General features: G+C 44.5%; 1 protein-coding gene across 1 annotated transcript in view; it reads right to left on the reverse strand.

The window, feature by feature from the left end:
* The window catches only part of swap70b (switching B cell complex subunit SWAP70b), a 141,840-nt gene that overhangs the window by 23,318 nt on the left and 93,553 nt on the right, over nucleotides 1–24,969 (reverse strand). Inside the window, exon 7 of the mRNA XM_078220708.1 lies at nucleotides 17,638–17,819. Within this exon, the coding sequence (XP_078076834.1) occupies nucleotides 17,638–17,819 (182 nt within the window). The remainder of the gene's footprint in view (nucleotides 1–17,637; nucleotides 17,820–24,969) is intronic.

Below are 24,969 nucleotides of genomic sequence, written 5' to 3' on the forward strand. Positions count from 1 at the left end.
AGACCCACCTTTTGTCTCTTTTCTTGCCCATTACCATTCCCTTTTGCCTCGTAGCATCAAATCTTTTTGTCATTTAATTACTCCTGCTTTTTACTCTTATATCAGACCTTCCCCCGTTGTTCTTTCCTCGCTCCTTTATTTGTCTCTGCATTTACTTAAAACATGGCAGGGCACTTCATTCCTATTAAAGACACATCCTGTGCCATGTGGAAACTCCCAAGATGCTTCTCATGTTCTGAACAGCCACATGTGCAGGAAACATCATTAGCTGGAGGAGCTTGGACCTTCGTTTTCAGAGCTCGAGTTGCAGCTGACATCAATGCAGTACATTCGGGAAATGAGAGATACATGGATCGCACTAGAGGTTTGAGCATATGCAGGCAGTGAAAGAATGGGTGAATTGGAGGACCAGATAGGTATGCAGGGGCCCTCCCATCCAGAGCCAAGCTAGGACAATAATTTCTGTGGCTGCAAACATGGTTCCACCATGGTATGTTGCCTTCCTGGCGTAAGGATCAATGTTGTCACAAATAGATTTCCTAGTGTCCTTGAGGGAGATTTTGAACTAACTTGGCAGGAGGAATGGAATGGAGGAATGGAAAGCAGGGCATAAATTCAGAAAGGAGAGAAACAAAGCTGGAAATTAGCGTGTGAACATGAAGGTAGGGGAAAAAAAAAGTTGGAAAATAGACAACAAATGACTTTGGCAATGCTTAATGATACTTCAATGGAAAGAATCTAGTCAATAAGTCAGAAGACCTGAGGGCACATTAGGCATGATATTGGGGTTATTATTGCAACATGGCTTAAAGAAGGGCAGGAATGGCAACTCAAATTTCCTATTTGAGATAGAAGGGGATTAATAAAAAATGAAACAGCGGGGTGTGGAGGAATCACAATCTTGGTTAAAGAATCAATCTCAGCCATGCAGAGAGATGACAATCTCAACGGAAAATCAAATGATACAAAGGCTTTAGACAGGATGCAGAAAAGATTTCCAAATATGTTTTCAGCTACAAGCGATTTCAGGTACATGGATAAACTGGAGAAGCTGGAATTGTTCTCTTTTGAAAACAGAAAGTTGAGAGGAAATTTAATAGAGATGTTCAAAACCATGAAGAGTTGAGACAGTAGATTGAGAGAAACTGTTGCCATTAGCAGAAGGCTCAGAGAACACTGATTTAAGGTTTAAGTGACTAACAAAAGAATCAATGGCGAACATAAGAAACAAATGCCGAGGACCTGGAATGCACTGCCCAAATATGATGGAGGCAGATTCAATAATGGCTTTCAAGGAACGACATAAACAACCAAAGAGAAAAAAGTCTGTAGGGCTACGAGGAAAAGATGGGTGAGAAGATGCTCTAGCAGGGAACAAGAAAGGGCAAATGGACTCCTTCTGTGCATTAACTATTCTATGATGTATCTATTTGCATTGAATCTAAGATTTAAAAGAGAAATATCACACTGCTGGGAGGGTACTGTGATCACCTCACTGGCAGAGGGAGAGAGAAGAACAAACATGCAATGAAATTTCTGAGAAGTACACAAATTAAAAGGACATAAAGCAGCTTTCGTGCACCATGGTTCCCGTAACCTACCAAAACCTCCCTGTCTCATCGGAACGTTGTCATGCAGAACTCCAGACAAACATTCCTTGAAAATCTGCCACCTTACTTCGGTACTTTTCCTCGAGAATGCCTCCTTCCAATTTACGCCTCTAATCTCCTGCCTGATGGCTTCATATTTCCCCTTAATCCAGACAGATGTCTCGCAGGCTTCTTGACAGAAGGTGGTTGTAGAGATTTGTTTTTCAAACTGGAGGCCTGTGACCAGCGGTGTGCCTCAGGGATCAGTGCTGGGCCCACTGTTATTTGTAATTTATATTAATGATTTGGATGAGAATATGGTTAGTAAGTTTGCAGATGACACCAAGATTGGTGGCATAGTGGACAGTGAAGAAAGTTATCTCCAATTGCAACGGGATCTTGATCAATTGGGCCAGTGGGCTGACGAATGGCAGATGGGGTTTAATTTAGATAAATGCGAGGTGATGCATTTTGGTAGATTGAACCAGGGCACGACTTACTCAGTTAATGGTAGGGCGTTGGGGAGAGTTACAGAATAAAGAGATCTAGGGTTACATGTTCATAGCTCCTTGAAAGTGGAGTCACAGGTGGACAGAGTGGTGAAGAAGGCACTCGGCATGCTTGGTTTCATCGGTCAGAAGATTGAATACAGGAGTTGGGACGTTTTGTTGAAGTTGTGCAAGACATTGGTAAGGCCACACTTGGAATACTGTGTGCAATTATAGAAAGGATATTATTAAACTAGAAAGAGTGCAGAAAAGATTTACGAGGATGCTACTGGGACTTGATGGATTGAGTTATAAGGAGAGGCTGAATAGATTGGGACTTTTTTCTCTGGAGCGTAGGAGGCTGAGGGGTGACCTTATAGAGGTCTATAAAATAATGAGGGGCATTGACAAGGTAGATAGTCAATATCTTTTCCCAAATATAGGGGAGTCTAAAATAGAGGGCATAGGTTTAAGGTGAGAGGGGAGAGATACAAAAGTGTCCAGTGGGGCAATTGTTTCACAGAGGGTGGTGAGTGTCTGGAACAAGCTGCCAGAGGTAGTAGTAGAGGCGGGTACAATTTTATCTTTTAAAAAGCACGTAGTTACATGGGTACGATGGGTATAGAGGGATATGGGCCAAATGCGGGCCCATAGATGTTTTTTAAAAAAAAGGGCAGCATGGACAAGTTGGGCCAAAGGGCCTGTTTCCATGCTGTAAACCTCTATGACTCTATAACTGGATTAAAGACAAAATTAGTTAGAATTAAGTAGAGGTCAGAGAATTCTTTAAATATTTTCAGGAGAACCTTTTTAGCTAGAATGTTCAAGCCCAAAGAATGAAGAAGCAGTTTTAGGGAACCAAGCTAGGCAGGTGGAAAGGATGTCAGTGGGAGAACATTTTGGTAATAGGTATCATAATCCATAGTTAGGGAAAAGGACAAATATAGACCAGGAGTATAGGGTTGCAATGAGGGAAATGTTGATTTTGCTCAGCTGAAACGTGGGTAAAAATGGACTGTCATGGGCCTTTGAACTCCTCCTGTTTCCAAAGCCCTTATTCCAGCAGCACCACCACCCTATCTGACTGTAACTCATCTCCTCATATGGGGACAGAGGAGGGAGAGGACATGAGTCTGGCTCACTCGCAGTCTCAGGGTTCTTTTCCCCACTCTCTCATGCATACTCCACACAGACAGCGACCCAAGTCGGGAATCGAACCCGAGTCCCTGGTGCTGTGAGGCAGCAGTGCTAACCACTGTGCCACCATGCTGCTCACTGGTTCTCCCTGATGCCGCAACCACTGCTCTTCCATCTTGACTCCCTTTAGTGGGCCAGAGCCTGTGCGGGAGGGTGAGAGCTTGGTCAAGGGCAGACTACATCACCCAGAATGCACACTGACTATCAAATCAATTGCGACACATGGACTCAGGCTCTTGCCCCAATAACCCTTTATTGTACAGAACTTTAACCCAGAGTGGAGTACTCATTGTATGCTCGAGAGGGGGTTTGTACTACCAGTAAAAACAAATCTACAAGCTGAGCCCAGGTCCTCCGAAGGCACCTTGTGCAGCCTCCTCTCCTGGGCTCTTGTGTCCCACCGCACAACAATCACCAGGCAGGAGTGTTCCCTTCCAGTCAGGGAACACTTCAGCGGTCAAGAGCATTCAGTCTCTGATCTTTAGGTAAGCGTTATCCAAGGTGGCCTCCAAGACATACGACAACGCAGAATCATCGAGCAGAAACTGATAGCCAAGTTCCGCATGCATGAGGACAGCCTCAACCGGGATCCTGGGTTCATGTCACACTACTTGTAATCCCCACTTTACTGCCTGGGTTTGCAAAATCCTACTAACTGAGACAAATCATACCTCTTTAATCTGTGATTATCCCTCTCTCCATGCACACTGTTTGTACCTGTAACGACTTGATTACCTGTAAAGACTCGCATTCCAACCATTCTTCACATTCCATTCTGTAATTATCTTGCAACTGTGTCTTTGCCTATATATGCCATGTTTGTGAATCTACCTCCACTCACCTGATGAAGGAGCAGCGCTCTGAAAGCTCGTGATTCCAAATAAACCTGTTGGACTGTAACCTGGTGTTGTGAGACTTCGTACTGTGTCTTTATCTGGAAGACTGAAACTATCGTTTTTGGTCCCTGTTCCGAACTCCATTCCCGAGTTACATTTGACCCCCAGATGAGCTTGCAGACAAAGAACGAATGACTACAACAATGATTTTAACAACAATAATGGCAGTATTGGCTTTAAAATTACTATTCTCGATGAGAGTTAAGCAGGCTGGGATTTTTGGTCAACTTAAATTGATGGAAAAGGTCCTTAGGGATGGGATTTACGACCATTTAGAAAGATGCGGATTAATCCGGGATAGTCAGCACGGATTCGTGAAGGGCAAGTCGTGCCTCACAAATTTGATTGAATTTTTTGAGGAGGTAACTAAGTGTGTTGATGAAGGTAGGGCAGTTGATGTCATATACATGGATTTTAGTAAGGCGTTTGATAAGGTCCCCCATGGTCGGCTTATGATGAAAGTAAGGAGGTGTGGGATAGAGGGAAAGTTGGCAGATTGGATAGGTAACTGGCTATCTGATCGAAGACAGAGGGTGGTGGTGGGTGGAAAATTTTCGGACTGGAGGCAGGTTGCTAGCGGAGTGCCACAGGGATCAGTGCTTGGTCCTCTGCTCTTTGTCATTTTTATTAATGACTTAGAGGAGGGGGCTGAAGGGTGGATCAGTAAATTTGCTGATGACACCAAGATTGGTGGAGTAGTGGATGAGGTGGAGGGCTGTTGTAGGCTGCAAAGAGACATAGATAGGATGCAAAGCTGGGCTGAAAAATGGCAAATGGAGTTTAACCCTGATAAATGTGAGGTGATTCATTTTGGTAGGACTAATTTAAATGTGGATTACAGGGTCAAAGGTCGGGTGCTGAAGACTGTGGAGGAACAGAGAGATCTTGGGGTCCATATCCACAGATCTCTAAAGGTTGCCACTCAAGTGGATAGAGCTGTGAAGAAGGCCTATAGTGTGTTAGCTTTTATTAACAGGGGGTTGGAGTTTAAGAGCCGTGGGGTTATGCTGCAACTTACAGGACCTTGGTGAGACCACATTTGGAATATTGTGTGCAGTTCTGGTCACCTCACTATAAGAAGGATGTGGAAGTGCTGGAAAGAGTGCAGAGGAGATTTACCAGGCTGCTGCCGGGTTTGGAGGATAGGTCTTATGAGGAAAGGTTGAGGGAGCTAGGGCTGTTCTCTCTGGAGCGGAGGAGGCTGAGGGGAGACTTGATAGAGGTTTATAAGATGATGAGGGGGATAGATAGAGTGAACATTCAGAGACTATTTCCTCGGGTGGATGGAGCTATTACAAGGGGGCATAACTATAGGGTTCATGGTGGGAGATATAGGAAGGATATCAGAGGTAGGTTCTTTACGCAGAGAGTGGTTGGGGTGTGGAATGGACTGCCTGCAGTGATAGCGGAGTCAGACACTTTAGGAACATTTAAGCGGTTATTGGATAGGCACATGGAGCACACCAGGATGATAGGGAGTGGGATAGCTTGATCTTGGTTTCAGATAAAGCTCGGCACAACATCGTGGGCCGTAGGGCCTGTTCTGTGCTGTACTGTTCTATGTTCTATTATAATTAAAACCAGATGCAGGTCGTAAAGTTGCTCTGAGTCATGACCTGGTCTGGGAACTGTGCTCTGAAGCTTCCTTTAATGACTAATTATGGGAGGTTGTTTACTTTCGGTGGACTCTATGGCGTAGAGTTTTTTGGGGGTTACATGCAATCTGAACCAAGCAAAATGGCGTCGTTTACAACTAATGTCATTGGCTGTTCGAGTCGTGTGATCGGTTTCCGGTTACACAATTGGCTGGATGCCACAGAATCTTCTGGAAGCACGTGAAAGAATTTGTAGATAATAGACATGCGCAGCCCTTTTCTCCAGCGATAACTCTATAAAGATCCACCATCATAAGAAGTGTGCCCTGAAGGAACGTCTTCAGTGAAGACCACAAAGATAAATTCTACATCGGGAATAGTCCTGCCTGTTCTTCCTAAAATGCAGGAGTATCTATTTTCATAATTAGAATTAATGTTCGGTTAAGAGTTAAAGTTAGTTAAAGAGTTAAAAGAGTTGCAACTGTTAAAGTTTGAATTGGTATGTGGAGTGTTAAATAAAGGGAGATTGTTGAATGAATTAAAAGTTGGTTCCTGTTCTGGTTTCTCTCATTAACCTGGAATGCTTGGAGTGTGTTTAAATTAATAGCCGAGTAATAAGCTTCCAACCTCATATTCACACCAAGGCTGCCTATTTCCACCTCTGTAACATCATCAAAACTTCATCCGTCTCAATTCATCTGCTGCTGAAATCATCATTACCTCCTGACTCAACTATTCCAACATACTCCTGGCTGGCTCCCACACTCTACGCTCTGGAAACTTGAGGTCAATCAAAAACTCTGCTGACCATGTCTTAATTTGCAGTATCCCATTTCACCCTGCGCTCACTGATTTACATTGGCTCCTAGTTAAAAAATGTCTTCAATTTAAAATTATCAACCTTATTTTCAAATCCCTCCATGGAATGCCTCATCCCCAACCTCTGTCATCTCCTTCAACCCTCCAAGATGGCCATGCCCCTATAATGCTGGTCTCTTGGGCATCCCAAATTTTAATTGCAAGAAGGCAAAGGTTTAAAGTAATTATGAAAAGAATTAAAGGGGAGTTGAGGCGAATTTATTTCACTGAGGGTGTGGAGGAGGTCTGGAACTCACTGCCTTAAAGGGTGGCAGTGGCAGAAACTCTTGTCGCATTTAAAAAGTATTTGGATATACAAGAGTTAGGAAGTGGGATTAGGCTGGATAATTCTTTTTTGGCTCGCACCAATACAATAATCTGAATGATTTCTTTTGGTGCTATTATTACTATGATTCTAAAAGAACTAAGTCTTCACTCTACAGTGAAGAAATGATCCAGGTCATGTGCTCAGGCTTGGGTGTGGGACTTTGACATGGTTTTGTTTGAAGAAAAGTAAATAATATGATAGCTGTGCTCATACAATTCTGTTGTTACTCTATGCCTTTTCACCAGAGGTTTGACTGTGTGGAGGAAACCATATGGACATAATCCCTATCCCATCACTCCATGGTAATTTGGTTGACATCAATAGGTGGCACGGTAGCACAGTGGTTAGCACTGAAGCTTCACAGCGCCAGGGACCGGGTTCAATTCCTGGTTTGGGTCACTGTCTGTGCGGAGTTTGCACGTTCTCCCCGTGTCTGGGTGGGTTTTCTCCAGGTGCTCCGGTTTCCTTCCACATTCTGAAAGACGTGCTGGTTAGGTGCATTGACCCAAACAGGCGCCGGAGTGTGGCGACTAGGGGAATTTCATAGTAACTTCATTGCAGTGTTAATGTAAGCCTTACTTGTGACTAATAAACTGAACTGTACTGTCAAAAAAGTCATAGATTTAACATTCGCATAAATTAAGTTTTTTCCCTCCACTTGCTGTCACAGCTGTGCAAAGCCACAGACATTACCGTACAGTATGATAAGCTTATTTCTATTCTTTAAATAGTGCACAGCTCAGTCCAGTGCTGTTTTAGAAACACAGAAATGAGTAACTAATTCATTTCCCTTTTTGGAGGCAAAGTATGCAAAGTCTAACAGAACCCATTTCCCACTTTATCCATAACACTGAACCCGTTTCAGGAAATTGAAAAATCCAAAGCCCCGTGGTTTAAAGCTGCAAGCTCCCCGAAACAATCTAATGAAGTTACAACGCTCAGCAGATTTGTGTTTAAAATAATGGGGGAACTAAGATCCTTATTGCAGTCACCAAAGGTTGAAAGGAATACAAAGAGGTTAAATTTTAAAGCAGTGATTGCATGGGGAGCAATCTTCCGTATGGAGACTAACTCAGATTATGTATCAATTCAGGTTCATCTCTTACAACAGACCTGAGCCAAGTTTATATTCATTGGTAACTGCTTGAAATATGAAACTTTCAGAATGGTCTGGCAAGTAAATATGCCAGGGGAGGCAGTGGTGTAGTGGTATTGTCACTGGACTAGTAATCCAGAGACCCTGGGTAATGCTCTACGGACCCAGGTTTGAATCCCACCACGGCAGATGGTGAAACTTGAACTCAATAAAATTCTGGATTTTAAAATCTTAATGATGACCATGAAACCATTGTCGATTGTTGTAAAAACCCATTTGATTCACTAATGTCCTTTAGGGAAGGATATCTTACCTGGTCTGGCCCAAATGTGACTCCGCAATGTGGTTGACTCTTAACTGCCCTCTGAGTTGGCTGCGCGAAAGACTCTGTTTAAGGGCAATTAGGGATGGGCAATACATGCTGACCCAGTCAACAACTCCCACATCCGATGAGTGAACAAAAAAGCCACCAAAAAAGGGAACTTAGTTCGTTATTCATCACTGTGTTTCTATAACAGCACCAGTTTGATCAATGGACTATCTAATTAAAGGCTTTCAATGATGTCCTTCTCAAGCAACTCTCCTGCAGCTGATTATTTTCCATGCTCATATATAAATGAACATAAGAACATAAGAAATAGGAGCAGGAGTAGGCCATCTGGCCCTTCGAGCCTGCCCCGCCATTCAACAAGATCATGGCTGATCTGAAGCGAATCAGTTCCACTTACCCGCCTGCTCCCCATATCCCCTAATTCCCTTATCAATCAGAAAACTACCTACCCGTGATTTAAACATATTCAACGAGGAAGCCTCCACCACTTCAATGGGCAGAGAATTCCAGAGATTCACTACCCTCTGAGAGAAGTTCCCCCTCAACTCTGTCCTGAACCGGCCCCCCCTTATTTTGAGGCTGTGCCCTCTAGTTCTGGTTTCCCTTCTAAGTGGAAAGAATCTCTCCACCTCCACCCTATCCAGCCCCTTCATTATCTTATATGTCTCTATAAGATCACCCCTCATCCTTCTAAACTCCAACGAGTACAGACCCAATCTGTTTAATCTCTCCTCATAAGCTACACCCCTCATCTCCGGTATCAACCTGGTGAACCTTCTCTGCACTCCCTCCAAGGCCAATATATCCTTTCGCAAATAAGGGGACCAAAACTGCACACAGTACTCCAGTTGCGGCCTCACCAGTGCCTTGTTCGGTTGCAGCAAGACCTCCCTGCTTTTATATTCTATCCCCCTCGCGATAAAGGCCAACATTCCATTCGCCTTCTTGATCACCTGCTGCACCTGCGGACTGAGTTTTTGCGATTCGTGCACAAGGACCCCCAGGTCCCTCTGCACAGTCGCACAATGTAATTTTTCTCCATTTAAATAATATTCCAATTTACTATTATTTCTTCCAAAGTGGATAACCTCACATTTGCTAACGTTATATTCCATCTGCCAGATCCTCGTCCACTCGCTCAGCCTATCCAAATCTCTCTGCAGACTTTCCGCGTCCTCCACGCAATTCGCTTTCCCACTCACCTTCCCACTCACCCTAACAGTCAATTAGGAGGTGGTGTCAGAAGGTCATGGGTACCACTGTGACTATTTCCCAGCAAATCAGTAACATTGAGAAAGGAAGACAAGTTGAGAAAACATACACTGCTTTTGGGAGTGGGTGGGGGAAGGAGCAGGGAAGCATGCACTTTCAAGGAAAAATAAACAATTCAGTGAACTGTTACCAAAAAGATTCAACATCATGTGACTTAGTCATATGATTTTGGGCCTAGTTGCTTCCACATTGATTTCAAATCCATTACAGACTGATAACCAATACTGCAAGTCAATGGAATCAAGGTACACAAGACTCCTTCCAGTTCCTGAAATCAGCACAACAGCCCAGCAGCAAGGAGACTGGCTATGGCAATGGAATTTTTTTTTAAAAAGTGAAGAGGTATTTTAACTACAGATTCTTTTATAGTTTGAATTTTTGAACTACTTCCTTCCATGTTAACAGAAAATCAAAGAAATACATTTTACACATCCACTGAAAATACAAACATGAAACTGTCATGCCTGTGAATCAAATCAAGATGTAACTTGTGCCTTTTCACAAAATTACTGCAAAAATAACAGCAACTCTTCAAAAAATTTTTAAATATCCTCCCTACATGCTCACTCTTGCCCTGAAGGTTGTTCCACGTGATTCATTTAGTTCAATGACCAGCGACAATCATTCAGCACCATTGCAAGGGCCATTTCAACATGAGCCTGGATAACAGGCCATGGTAGGCATTATGATTGAGCTGGATCCCAATTAAACGGAATGTCAGTTTATGTGCCCTTCCTACTGTGGTCAATGAATAGCAAGTCAAGATCCCCTGACTGATGGAATCGGAGACTGACTAAAATATCCATCATCATTCTGGCAAAAATTACCTCAACATGAACTTCACTTCAAATTGAGGGTTTTCTGGTCTTTCTGGCCAGTAACATGACGCAGAATCCATTTAGCCACTGAGTCATTTGATGAGGTCTCACATGAACAACTTGTAGTTTCCCAGCTCTTGACAGCTGATTCCCTCCCTTATTAATGCATTTTAGTTGAACAATGCTAGATAAGCAGCTTAAAACTTACTAGCAATCACATGAGAAGAAAGAAAATTAAGAAAACAGGGAAGTGAAACTCAAGCAATCCTGGTCTATATGGTTCTGCTACTCAATGAATAAACATGCTCAGCCATTCAGGAAACAAAACAATTTTACATTTGCTGAAAAAGTATGTGGTGTTATCCGCCACCACCAGCAAATGGAGAACATAAATGAAAAATAATTCAAAGACACTGGAACAAAATATAAACATAGATAAGCAAAATTTTTATGTTTCTATCTCATGCCCTCGGAAGCGATGGAATTGCCTGGCAACATTTCTTCCAGCTTTATTTGTTGTTACTTTTTCGCTAAATCTCCACACTAGCTTCATCATCCCTGATTAGCAATGAATTGATTGCTCCCATTAACGTGATGTACACAAAGATACAAACTAAAATCAAAAACAGCTACATCAAATGAGTTGCACTAAGTTCTCTTGCAGTAACAGTGTGATTGGTAAAGTTTTGGTAACAAATGTGGAATTGATGAGTCTGCAGTGAGGAATGGGGATTATACACTGTTTCATTCGGGATATTTTCGCTAAGAGTGATGAATTTTATGTTTTGTTACTATTTCACTTGTACCAAAAATGGAAGGAAGGTTAAAGAAATTAAATTAGAAAACGGGGGAAAGCAGGACAACCCAAGAATGAAGAAATGCAGAGAATGAGCATGGTGCAAGAAATAACGCAGAATATAAAAGAAAAACTATATCAGGTGAAATGGTAAAACCGTAATACCGAAAAATAATTCCTTTACGCACAAGCAGAAACAAAATATGGAAATAGTTTCATTGTTTGCACTTGCATCTGTGCAAAATAAAGGAAAGACGCAAACCAAAAGAACAAGATGACATGGCAGGGCTGGTTTACTTCCAAAATAAATCCTATCCTGAAACAGAAACAACAAATGTAACTGGAACAGTTTTGAGAGAATGTTTGTACATGAAACAGAAAATTGCTACTTCTTGTAAAGTTGTTTATAATGTCAAATAATCAGGTGCCTTATTAAGAGCATCCAGAAATGCATTTATACTTCGCCCCTGTAACGATCTTTGTTCCTTAGGGAGGTGCACCATCAAAAGTGAGCCTGTTTTTACCTCCTCATATAACTTGAATTATAAATTGTAGATTTACCATTCAGACATTTGCAGCAACTCAGATAATTATGAGGAAATAGATTAGAAAGTTACAAATTCAAGAGCTTCGTAATACACCAAGAGACCATGTTCAGTTACAGCTCATCAGCACCTTCAAAGAAACCTGGAGGATTTTCTTGACAGAACACATTTACTTCCTATCCTGTCCATTTTCCTCTCCAATTCCTCCACATCATCACTGGGAGTGACCACCCACACCTGGGCAATGATCAATCTCAGGATGCAAGAGAGAGACATTTGTTGATTCATCTCGAATACTGTAAGAAAGCATTCAGTATCCAGTGATTTAAGTATAAAGCACTGGTACATCTTGATGGCAATTTAATATGCAGTGCTACAGAGAGGCAGGACACAGGTTACAGCAAATTCCTCACATGGCAAGTCTGAGCTGGACTGTGCTGCAGAAAATATAAAACAGAAATAAAGGGTTTTCCATACAATGATGGGTGGGTGGGTTTGTAAAACGTATGGGAGTAAAATTCAGGTTTCTGTTGCACACCCACTAGACAACGAGTAGTATCTTTTCAGAGACCTGGACCAAATGACTTAACATCTGAGGGTATAGCAGACATTTTGAAACTTTATATGGAATTAACTGATCTTCAGATATAAACATTATTTTATTAGTTAATGGGAGTTTTATTTAAATGTGTTGGTTCTGGCTACAAAGGTAAATAAAGTTATAGGTGCTAATGGTGTAAGCTCAAGGTGTTATTAGTTCTTCATATCTAAGTCACCTATTTATTTTAACCCTTTGGGAAGTGACAATATATTTAAGGACTTTGGAAAGGAAGCGAAGAACATAAGAACATAAGAAATAGGAGCAGGAGTAGGCCATCTAGCCCCTCGAGCCTGCCCCGCCATTCAATAAGATCATGGCTGATCTGACGTGGATCAGTACCACTTACCCGCCTGATCCCCATAACCCTTAATTCCCTTACCGATCAGGAATCCATCCATCCGCGCTTTAAACATATTCAGCGAGGTAGCCTCCACCACCTCAGTGGGCAGAGAATTCCAGAGATTCACCACCCTCTGGGAGAAGAAGTTCCTCCTCAACTCTGTCTTAAACCGACCCCCCTTTATTTTGAGGCTGTGTCCTCTAGTTTTAACTTCCTTACTAAGTGGAAAGAATCTCTCCGCCTCCACCCTATCCAGCCCCCGCATTATCTTATAAGTCTCCATAAGATCCCCCCTCATCCTTCTAAACTCCAACGAGTACAAACCCAATCTCCTCAGCCTCTCCTCATAATCCAAACCCCTCATCTCCGGTATCAACCTGGTGAACCTTCTCTGCACTCCCTCCAATGCCAATATATCCTTCCTCATATAAGGGGACCAATACTGCACACAGTATTCCAGCTGCGGCCTCACCAATGCCCTGTACAGGTGCATCAAGACATCCCTGCTTTTATATTCTATCCCCCTCGCAATATAGGCCAACATCCCATTTGCCTTCTTGATCACCTGTTGTACCTGCAGACTGGGCTTTTGCGTCTCATGCACAAGGACCCCCAGGTCCCTTTGCACGGTAGCATGTTTTAATTTGTTTCCATTGAGATAGTAATCCCATTTGTTATTATTTCCTCCAAAGTGTATAACCTCGCATTTATCAACGTTATACTCCATTTGCCATATCCTCGCCCACTCACTCAGCCTGTCCAAATCTCTCTGCAGATCTTCTCCGTCCTCCACACGTTTCACTTTTCCACTTATCTTTGTGTCGTCTGCAAACTTCGTTACCCTACACTCCGTCCCCTCCTCCAGATCATCTATATAAATGGTAAACAGTTGCGGCCCGAGTACCGATCCCTGCGGCACGCCACTAGTTACCTTCCTCCAACCGGAAAAACACCCATTTATTCCGACTCATTGCTTCCTGTCGGATAGCCAGTCCCCAATCCACTTTAACACACTACCCCCAACTCCGTGTGCCCTAATCTTCTTCAGCAGCCTTTTATGGGGCACCTTATCAAACGCCTTTTGGAAATCCAAAAACACCGCATCCACCGGTTCTCCTCCATCAACCGCCCTAGTCACATCTTCATAAAAATCCAACATGTTCGTCAAGCACGACTTTCCCCTCATGAATCCATGCTGCGTCTGATTGATCGAACCATTTCTATCCAGATGCCCTGCTATCTCCTCCTTAATAATGGATTCCAGCATTTTCCCTACTACAGACGTTAAGCTGACCGGCCTATAGTTACCCGCCTTTTGTCTCCTTCCTTTTTTAAACAGCGGCGTAACATTAGCCGTTTTCCAATCAACCGGCACTACCCCAGAATGCAACGAGTTTTGATAAATAATCACTAACGCATCCACTATTACCTCTGACATTTCTTTCAATACCCTGGGATGCATTCCATCCGGACCCGGGGACTTGTCCACCTTCAGTCCCATTAGTCTACCCAGTACTGCCTCTCTGGTAACATTAATCGTATTAAGTATTTCTCCTGCTGCCAACCCTCTAACGTTAATATTTGGCAAACTATTTGTGTCCTCCACCGTGAAGACCGACACAAAAAACTTATTTAAAGACTCAGCCATATCCTCATTTCCCACTATTAACTCCCCCCTCTCGTCCTCCAAGGGTCCAACATTCACTCTAGCCACTCTATTCCTTTTTATATATTTATAAAAACTTTTACTATCATTTTTTATATTAATTGCTAGCCTAGCTTCATAGTCTATCCTTCCTTTCTTTATCGCTTTCTTAGTCTCTCTTTGTTGTTTCTTAAATTTTTCCCAATCACTTGTTTCTCCACTATTTTTGGCCACTCTGTACGCAGCTGTTTTTATTTTAATACTCTCCTTTATTTCCTTCGTTATCCACGGCTGGTTCTCCCTTTTCTTACAATCCTTGTTTTTTGCTGGAATATATTTTTGCTGAGAACTGAAAAGGATCTCCTTAAAAATCCTCCACTGTTCCTCAGCTATCCTACCTGCCAGCCTGCTCTCCCAGTCTACCTTAGCCAATTCATCCCTCATCCTATCATATTTCCCTCTGTTCAAACAGAGGACACTGGTTTGAGACCAAACTTTCTCCTCTTCCATCTGAATCAGAAATTCGACCATATTGTGGTCACTAGACCCAAGAGGGTCCTTCACAATAAGATCCTTAATTCTACCTACCTCGTTACACAATACCAGATCCAAAATAGCTCGTTCCCTCGTCGGTTCCGTAACATGCTGTTCAAGGAAACTATCCCGACAGCATTCTAAGAACTCTTCCTCCATTCCACCCTTACCGACTTGAGTCTGCCAGTCAATGTGCATGTTGAAGTCCCCCATGATTATTGCCGTTCCGTTTTTACACGCATCCCTTATCTGCTTGTTTATAGCCCTCCCTACCTCAACATTATTATTCGGGGGCCTATATACCACACCTACTAGTGTCTTTCTCCCTCTACTATTCCTCATCTCTACCCATAACGATTCCACGTTTTGTTCCTCAGAGCCTCTGTCATCCCTCAGTACTACCCTGATATTATCTCTTATTAATAGCGCGACCCCACCACCTTTTCCTTCCTGTCTATTCTTCCTAAACGCCTGATACCCCTGGATATTCATCTCCCAGTCCTGGTCACCTTTCAGCCACGTTTCTGTAATGGCCACTAGATCGTACCCACTTGTGCTGATTTGCACCACCAACTCATTCACCTTGTTCCGAATGCTTCGTGCATTCAGGCAAAGTGTCCTTATTCCAGCTTTTATCTGAACCCGCTTTGATGAGTCGCGAACACCGTCTCCCTCTACTCCCTTATCTAAATTACTGCCTTCATTCACTTGCACCCTCTCCTCTACCATTAATTTTGTAATTCCCCTTACCCCTGCATCCTCCCCCCCATCAATTAGTTCCTTGATCCTAGTCAACTCTTCTAGCTCCCCTCCCCCCAACCTATCTAGTTTAAATTCTCCCCAGTAGCCTTAGCCAACCTACCGGCCAGGATATTGGTCCCCGTGTGATTCAAGTTCCACCCGTTTTTTGTTTACAGATCACCCCTGCCCCTAAAGAGGTCCCAATGGTCCAGGAACCTGAATCCCTGCCCCCTGCACCAGTCCCTCAGCCACACATTCATCCTCCACCTCACTCCATTCCTGCCCTCACCTTCCCGTGGCACAGGCAGTAATCGTGAGATTACTACCTTTGCTTTCCTCTTTCTCAGCTGTCTCCCTAATTCCCTGTACTCCCTTTTCATGACCCCTTCTCCCTTCCTACCCACATCAGCGGTACCAATATGTACCGCTACCTCAGGCTCCTCTCCCTCCCACCTCAGGATTTCTGGGACGCGACTAGCGACATCCTGGATCCCGGCCCCAGGGAGGCAGACCACCATGCGAGAATCCCGCCTACCTCCGCAGAAACGCCTGTCTGTCCCCTTCACCATCGAGTCCCCGATTAATACCGCCTTCCTCCTCTTTTCCTTAGCCCTCTGAGTTACAGGGCTGGACTCCACTGCGGAGACACGGCCACTGCTGCTTCCCCCAGGCGGGCTGTCCCCCCCAGCAGTACTCAAGCAGGAGTACTTGTTGTGCAGGGGCAAATCCACCGGGGTGCTCTCAACCACCCTAGCCTTACCCTTCCTGGCCGTCCTCAGAGCCTCCGTCACCCACTTGGCCTCTTCCCGTGGCCCTGGTGTGACCACATGATAGCTCTTGTCTATCACCTCCTCATTCTCCCTCATCAGCCTAAGATCCTCGAGCTGTAGTTCCAGCTCCCTAACACGGTCTCTCAGGAACCGCAGCTCGACACACCCCTCACAGATGTGGATGTCCGGGAGGCCAGATGCCTCCAGGACCTCCCACATCCTACACTGGGAACAACACACTGGTTTCACACTCATACTGGACACTTTATGTCAAGTACGACAGTGAAAAGTTAATAAGAGTGTAAGGAAACAAAAACTCACCCCTGCTCGTCCAAGCCCTGTGAGCCAAAGCCCTGACAGCTCACTCAACTTCCCACTCACTCTGCTGCCCGCTGTATACTTTGGTGCACTTTTAAACCCTCCAAAAACTTCCCCTGGCCACTCCTGGCCTGACTTCCGGTTTTGAAAAAAACCTCCGATTTTAAACCCAAAATTAACTGAAAAAATAAATAATTAATTACAGTCAGAAAACCCACTCTCTTACCCTCAGCCTGCTCCTGGGAACAATGAAGCTGAACCTCCAAGGTAAGCCCTTTTTAAACCCTCCAAAAACTTCCCCTGGCCACTCCTGGCCTGACTTCCGGTTTTGAAAAAAACCTCCGATTAGTATCCAAGGTTAGTATCCAAGCAGGGAGGACTGGTTTAGTGGGAATAGGGTCATGAGAGCAGGAGGTGAGTCTTAGATACAAAATGAATTGAGAGGAACAAGTGGAGTTGGTTGAGAGATTAGAGAAAAGAGAGAGTTCATGGCTAAAACAGAGAAAACATCAAAGGAAGTTTGACCTGGAGGAAAAAGGAAGGGAACAAAAGTAGTTGAATACATTGTCTCAATCTTAGAATTATGGAACAACACATCAGCCCACTAAGTCTGTGCCAGCTCATTTGAAGACAATCCTCAGTCTTTCTCCATATCCCTGCAGTTTCTCTACTTTCTTATCCCATTCCCCTTTGAAAGCTACTATTGAATCTGCTGTCTCCGTCTCATCAGGCAGTGCATTTCAAGACTTCCTGGTTTTTGTACGCCATGCCTTTACTCAAAGAGCAGGATCTAATAAAGCTTTAATAACTGCTTTGTTAACCTAGCCTCCTACCACCTTCAAACATTTGTGAAGAAACATGCCCAAGTCTCATTCTCACCTTACGCATTTTCTCTAATTCTTGCTGTTTGTCTTCATTTGCCAGCTGCAGCTCTTTCATTCGCTGTGCTATCTCTTCTTGCTCTGCTTGTAGTTTCTGTCTCAACTCTCGTCGTTTCTGTCGGCCTTCCTTGTGTGGAGGAAGTCTCTGGTCCTTCAGTAGGCTGGTGGCTGTTTGAATAGCTATTTAAAATGCAGAGTCAAAAATGAAACAGCTACGTTTTTGAGGTGTTAGTTATACAGTTGAAGCTACACTGTCATTGTAGTTGACCAATACTCATTCCAGACTTGTGCCATTGCCAATATGCAACATAGTGGAATGCAAATTAATCAGTCAATATGTCTCCACTGCTTTGAAAGCCTGGTTTCCTAGATAGCGGGACCAGAATTTATGGCTTCTTGAATGGCCTGTAGGATACTGTACTGGTTGCAAATCTGCAGACAATATAATTAATGGCACTATCAAAACCTACTGACCTGAAGTAGGCCATTTTCCAAAAGCCATATTTTTATTATCTCATCAATATTCACCTCATTAAACATATTCATTTATTGGACTGATTGGCACCATTCATAACGTGCCCACATTGCAGAGGGGAACACCCGAATGGACATTCGTTTAAATCCCCCTCTGCACAGCTGAGAGACCTTTAATTTCAAAGCCGACAAAAGATCCTTATTCTGCCCAGCAACAGCACGAAGCTGCATTTTAAACCGGCCCTTGGCCAGAAGATCGGGATATCTGCGAGTCAAGACCTGGTAGTGGGATATATGGCATAATTGTACTGTCAATAAAATATTACGGGAATAAAATGGCCAAGGCAGGCAAAGAAACTTAATAAACCAGGATAAAAAGAATAAAAGATTAGATTAAATACCCCTACACACAGCAGGACAAAATGACATTAACACCTAATCTCGCAAGGAGTTTAAGAGCCGTGGGGTTATGCTGCAACTGTACAGGACCTTGGTGAGACCACATTTGGAATATTGTGTGCAGTTCTGGTCAGTAGCTTGGCAGATGTCACTATAAGAAGGATGTGGAAGCGCTGGAAAGAGTGCAGAGGAGATTTACCAGGATGCTGCCTGGTTTGGAGGGTAGGTCTTATGAGGAAAGGTTGAGGGAGCTAGGGCTGTTCTCTCTGGAGCGGAGGAGGCTGAGGGGAGACTTAATAGAGGTTTATAAAATGATGAAGGGGATAGATAGAGTGAACGTTCAAAGACTATTTCCTCGGGTGGATGGAGCTATTACAAGGGGGCATAACTATAGGGTTCGTGGTGGGAGATATAGGAAGGATATCAGAGGTAGGTTCTTTACGCAGAGAGTGGTTGGGGTGTGGAATGGACTGCCTGCAGTGATAGTGGAGTCAGACACTTTAGGAACATTTAAGCGGTTATTGGATAGGCACATGGAGCACACCAGGATGATAGGGAGTGGGATAGGTTGATCTTGGTTTCAGATAAAGCTCGGCACAACATCGTGGGCCGAAGGGCCTGTTCTGTGCTGTACTGTTCTATGTTCTATGTTCTAAGCATAGAATACAGACACAAAACATCAGAGGTCGATTTAGATAAGGGGACACATCGAGAGGATAATGGGAAACACATTAAAACACCGGGGCAAGAACAGGCAGTCCCATTAACACGGACACACACCATACAGATGCAAATTGACAAGTCTCCCAGGGAACTTCCTGACCAGACAGGCCACTTTTTAGGTATTGTAAAAATGTATGAGCAAATGTTCCCGCTCAAATTTGGATTCCTATAAATATCCAGAGCAAATGTGTAACTATTGAGATCAACGTGGCCAAGCCACTGTTTCTGAGCTGGCGACGCGGTTCTCCCTGGGATCACAGTAATTGTACAATAAAGAAAAACGCTTTGAACCTTGCCTTGCGACTCGACCTCCTTGAATGCACTGGTACAAGGGATTTTTCCCTACAACAGACCTTACAGGAAAACTGTTCTATTAACAACTCACCTTTACAATGCTATCACCATAACAACAAAAGATTGGATTCAGAAATGGGAAGGATTTGAAAAGAGGCAAATGTGGTACGGTCCAAGATGTATTTGAAATTAGTGTGCATGCAGTGTGGTAAATAAGTTTGGTGAGCTGCAGTCACAAGCTTCAACATTGATACACTGGCAATAAGAGATATTTGGTTCAAAGATGGGGAACTTGATATTCCTGGTTCTAAGGAATTCAGAAAAATAGGGGGGGGGGGGAAAAAGAATTTTCAATATTGGTAAAATAAATTATCATAGAACTGGAGTGGGATGATATACGAGGGGTGAAAACCAGAAATTATTTGGTTAGAATTATGAAACAATAGAGAAATGAATATGCTACTGGGTGCGCACTATCAACCAATGGGTAGTTGGAAGGAGATGGAGCAGCAAATTTACAAATAAATTGCATAAAACGCAAAACCTCACAGTAGTGATAGCATTAACTACAAATTAGCCATGAAAATAAAGTTGAGGATCCCGGAATGCTACATCACACCAATTTTGACACAGAGCCGAAGGGCCTGTACTGCGCTGTAATGTTCTATGTTCTAAGCTAGTGTTGGGTGATCAGTGAAGCAATGTGGAGAATAATTGAGGTTGCTGAGTTGTGGTGTTTGAGGCAAATAATGAAAATATCTTGGACAAGTCATACTATGAATGAAGAGGTGCTCGTAAAAATCTGAGACCTAAAGAACTCTGCTGACCAAGATCGGGAAGAGACAGTTGGAATTTCTAATCATGATTAGAAAGTCTGATTCTGATGGAAAAGATTAATGGTAGAAGAGATTAAGGAAGACAAGGAACAATCTTTCTTAAGAGCCTCATAAACTGGATGAATAAACCACCAACTAAGATGATCCACGCCTTCAGAGCAAGATTAACATGGAGGTCTAAGTTTGCCAAAGCCCTCTGAGCACACGTTTCTGAAAAGGAGGAGTGATAACAGTATATTTCAAATATCCTAATATAGACCACCATAATAAGTGTAAAGGGCAAAATGGGTCAAAATTCCTGAAATACATACCACAGCACTTCCTAGATCAGTGCGTTTCCAGCACAGCAAGGAAGAAAGCAGTGCTGGATCTAGTTCTGAGTTTAAAGTTGAAAGTTTATTTATTAATGTCACTACTAGGCTTACATTAACACTGCAATGAAGCTACTGTGAAAATCCTCTAGTCGCCACACTCTGGCGCCTGCTCAGGTACACCAAGGGAGAATTTAGCATTGTCTATGCACCTAACCAGCATGTCTTTCAGACTATGGGAGGAAACTAGAGCACTTGGAGGAAATTCACGCAGACGCAGGAGAACATGCAGACTCCGCATAGACAGTGACCGAAGCCAGAAATCGAACGCAGGTCCCTGGCGCTGTGAGGCAGGAGTGTGAAACACTGTGCCACACTAGGAGTGAAGTGGGGCAAAAAAGCATATTTCAATGGGATAGCATTTGGGGAGCACTGATAATATCAGGAATCAAATAGTTTCAGACAGGTCAAAAATAAAACAATCAAAAATAAAAATGTGTATGTGTGTGTGTGTGTGTGTGTGTGTGCGCGCGCGACATCTCAGACTGTCTCACATTGGCCTTCTGTCTCTGAATCCAATCTTTTGTTCATATGGTGATAACATTGTAAAGACAAAAGAGCTCCCTAGATGATGAAAGATATAGAAACATAGAAAAACTACAGCACAAACAGGCCCTTCGGCCCACAAGTTGTGCCGAACACATCCCTACCTTCTAGACCTACCTATAACCCTCCATCCTATTAAGTTCCATGTACTCATCCAGGAGTCTCTTAAAAGACCCTATTGAGTTCGCCTCCACCACCACTGACGGCAGCCGATTCCACTCGCCCACCACCCTCTGTGTGAAAAACTTACCCCTAACATCTCCCCTGTACCTACCCCCCAGCACCTTAAACCCGTGTCCTCTCGTAGAAGACATTTCCACCCTGGGAAAAAGCCTCCGAGAGTCCACCCGATCTATGCCTCTCAACATCTTATACACCTCTATTAGGTCTCCTCTCATCCTTCGTCTCTCCAAGGAGAAAAGGCCGAGCTCCCTCAGCCTATCCTCATAAGGCATGCCACTCAATCCAGGCAACATCCTTGTAAATCTCCTCTGCACCCTTCCAAACTTTTCCACATCCTTCCTACAGTGAGGCGACCAGAACTGAGCACAATACTCCAAGTGGGGTCTGTCGAGGGTCTTATATAGCTGCATCATTATCCCCGGACTCCTAAACGCAATCCCTCAATTGATAAAGGCCAGCACACCATACGCCTTCTTAACCACCTCCTCCACCTGCGGGGTAGATTTCAGAGTCCTATGGACCTAGACCCCAAGGTCCTTCTGATCCTCTACCGTACCAAGAGTCTTTCCCTTTATATTGTACTCCTTCATCCCATTTGTCCTACCAAAATGGACCACGACGCATTTATCTGGGTTGAAGTCCATCTGCCACTTCTCCGCCCAGTCTTGCATCCTATCTATGTCCCTCTGTAACTTCTGACATCCCTCCAGACTATTCACAACCCCACCAACCTTCGTGTCGTCGGCAAACTTACCAACCCATCCCTCCGCTTCCTCATCCAGGTCATTTATGAAAATGACAAACAGCAAGGGTCCCAGAACAGATCCCTGGGGCACACCACTGGTGACCGACCTCCATTTACCCACTCTCTGCCTCCTTTGGGCAAGCCAGTTCTGGATCCACAGGGCAGCAGCCCCTTGGATCCCATGCCCTCTCACTTTTTCTAGAAGCCTTGCATGGGGGACCTTATCGAACACCTTGCTAAAATCCATATAAACCACATCTACCGCCTTCCCTTCGGTCACATTTTTGAAGAACTCCACCAGACTCGTAAGGCACGATCTGCCTTTGACAAAGCCATGCTGAGTATTCTTGAGCATACTAAACCTCTCTAAATGCTCATATATCCTGTCCCTCGGGATCTTCTCCATCAGTTTACCAACCACTGAGGTTAGACTCACCGGTCGGTAATTTCTTGGGCTATCCCTATTCCCCTTCTTGAAAATAGGAACCACATCCGCAATCCTCCAATCCTCCGGCACCTCTCCCGTCTCCATCGACGATGCAAAGATCATCGCCAGAGGCTCCGCAATCTCTTCCCTCGCCTCCCACAGTAACCTGGGGTACATCCCATCCGGACCCGGAGACTTATCTATCTTGATGCCATTCAAAGATTCCGGCACGACCTCTTTCTTAAAGTTTACATACTCAATCCTTTCAGTCCACCGCACGCCCGCAGTACATCCACCCAGGTCTTTCTCCTCTGTGAAAACCGAGGCAAAATACTCATTGAGCACCTCTGCCATTTCTACTGGTTCCGTGCAGACTTTTCCGCCTTCACCTTTTATAGGCCCTATTCTTTCACGTCTCATCCTTTTACTCTTCACATATTTATAGAACGCCTTAGGGTTCTCCTTAATCCTACCTGCCAGGGCCTTCTCGTGACCCGTTCTGGCTCTCCGAATTTCCTTTAGTCCCTTCCTACAAGCCGTATACTCTTCTAAATCCCTATCTTCGCCAAGCTCTGAGCCTTTTGTACGCTTTCCTTTTCTTCTCGACTAGGTCCCACACAGCTTTCGTGCACCACGGTTCCTTTAACCGACCAACTCCTCCCTGTCTGCTCGGAATGTTGTCCTGTAGAACTCTAGACAGACATTCCTTGAAAAACTGCCACCTCTCTTCAGTACATTTCCCCGAGAATACCTCCTTCCAATTTACTCCTCTAATTTGCTGTCTAATGTCTTCATATTTCCCCTTACTCCATATAAACACTTTCCTAGCTTGCCTGATCCTCTCTTTTTCCAATGCAAGCCTAAAGGAGATAGAGTTATGATCGCTATCCCCAAGATGCTCTCCCACTGAGAGATCTGACACCTGTCCAGGTTCATTGGTCAGTATCAGATCAAGTACAGCCTCTCCTCTTGTAGGCTTGTCCACATGCTGCGTCAGGAAACCCTCCTGAACACACCTAACAAACTCTTCCCCATCCAATCCCCTGACCCTAGGGATATTCCAATCTATGTTTGGGAAATTAAAGTCTCCCATCACAACAACTCTGCTATTACTGCATCTCTCCAGAATCTGTTTCCCTATCTGCTCCTCCACCTCCCTGTTACTATTGGGCGGCCTATAGAAAACTCCCAGCAAAGTGACCGGCCCCTTCCCACTCTGAACTTCCACCCACAGAGACTCGGTAGACAATCCCTCCACAGCATACACCTTCTCTACAGCTGTGACACTATCCCTGATCAGCAGTGCCACTCCACCCCCTCTCTTGCCTCCCTCCCTGTCCTTCCTGAAACATCTGAATCCCGGCACCTGGAGTATCCAGTCCTGTCCCTGAGACATCCAAGTCTCCGTAATGGCCACCACATCACACTTCCAGGCATCAATCCACGCTCTGAGCTCATCCCCTTTATTCACTATACTCCTGGCATTAAAGTAAACACATCTCAATCCTTTGGTCTGAGCTCTCCCCTTCTCTATTCCCTGTCCATCCGCCCTCTTACACTGTCTATAACCCTTCTCTGTTTGCGAGCTACCTTCCTCACTCTCAGTCATCTCATTTTGATCCCCTCCCCCCAACCTATCTAGTTTAAACTCTCCCCAGTAGCCTTAGCCAACCTTCATGCCAGGATATTGGTCCCCCTGGGATTCAAGTGCCACCCGTTTTTTGTGTACAGGTCACATCTGCCCCTGAAGAGGTCCCAATGGTCCAGGAACCTGAATCCCTGCCCCCTGCACCAGTCCCTCAGCCACACATTCATCCTCCACCTCACTCCATTCCTGTCCTCACCTTCCCATGGCACAGGCAGCAATCCTGAGATTACTACCTTTGCTTTCCTCCTTCTCAGCTGTCTCCCTAATTCCCTATACTCTCTTTTCATGACCCCCTCCCCCTTCCTACCCACATCAGCGGTACCAATATGTACCGCTACCTCCGGCTCCTCTCCCTCCCACCTCAGGATTTCTGGGACTCGCCCAGCGACATCCTGGATCCCAGCCCCAGGGAGGCAGACCACCATGCAAGACTCCCGCCTGCCTCCGCAAAATCGCCTGTCCGTCCCCCTGACTGTCGAGTCCCCGATTAATATTGCCTTCCTCCTCTTTTCCTTAGCCCTCTGAGTTACAGGGCCGGACTCCACCCCGGAGACACGGCTACTGCTGCTTCCCCCAGATGGGCTGTCCCCCCCAACAGTACTCAGGCAGAGTACTTGTTATGTAGGGGCACACCCACCGGGGTGCTCTCAATCACCCGAGCTTTACCCTTCCTGGCCGTCACCC

Source organism: Mustelus asterias, chromosome 9 (assembly GCF_964213995.1).
Source record: "Mustelus asterias chromosome 9, sMusAst1.hap1.1, whole genome shotgun sequence".
Lineage (NCBI taxonomy): Eukaryota > Metazoa > Chordata > Chondrichthyes > Carcharhiniformes > Triakidae > Mustelus > Mustelus asterias.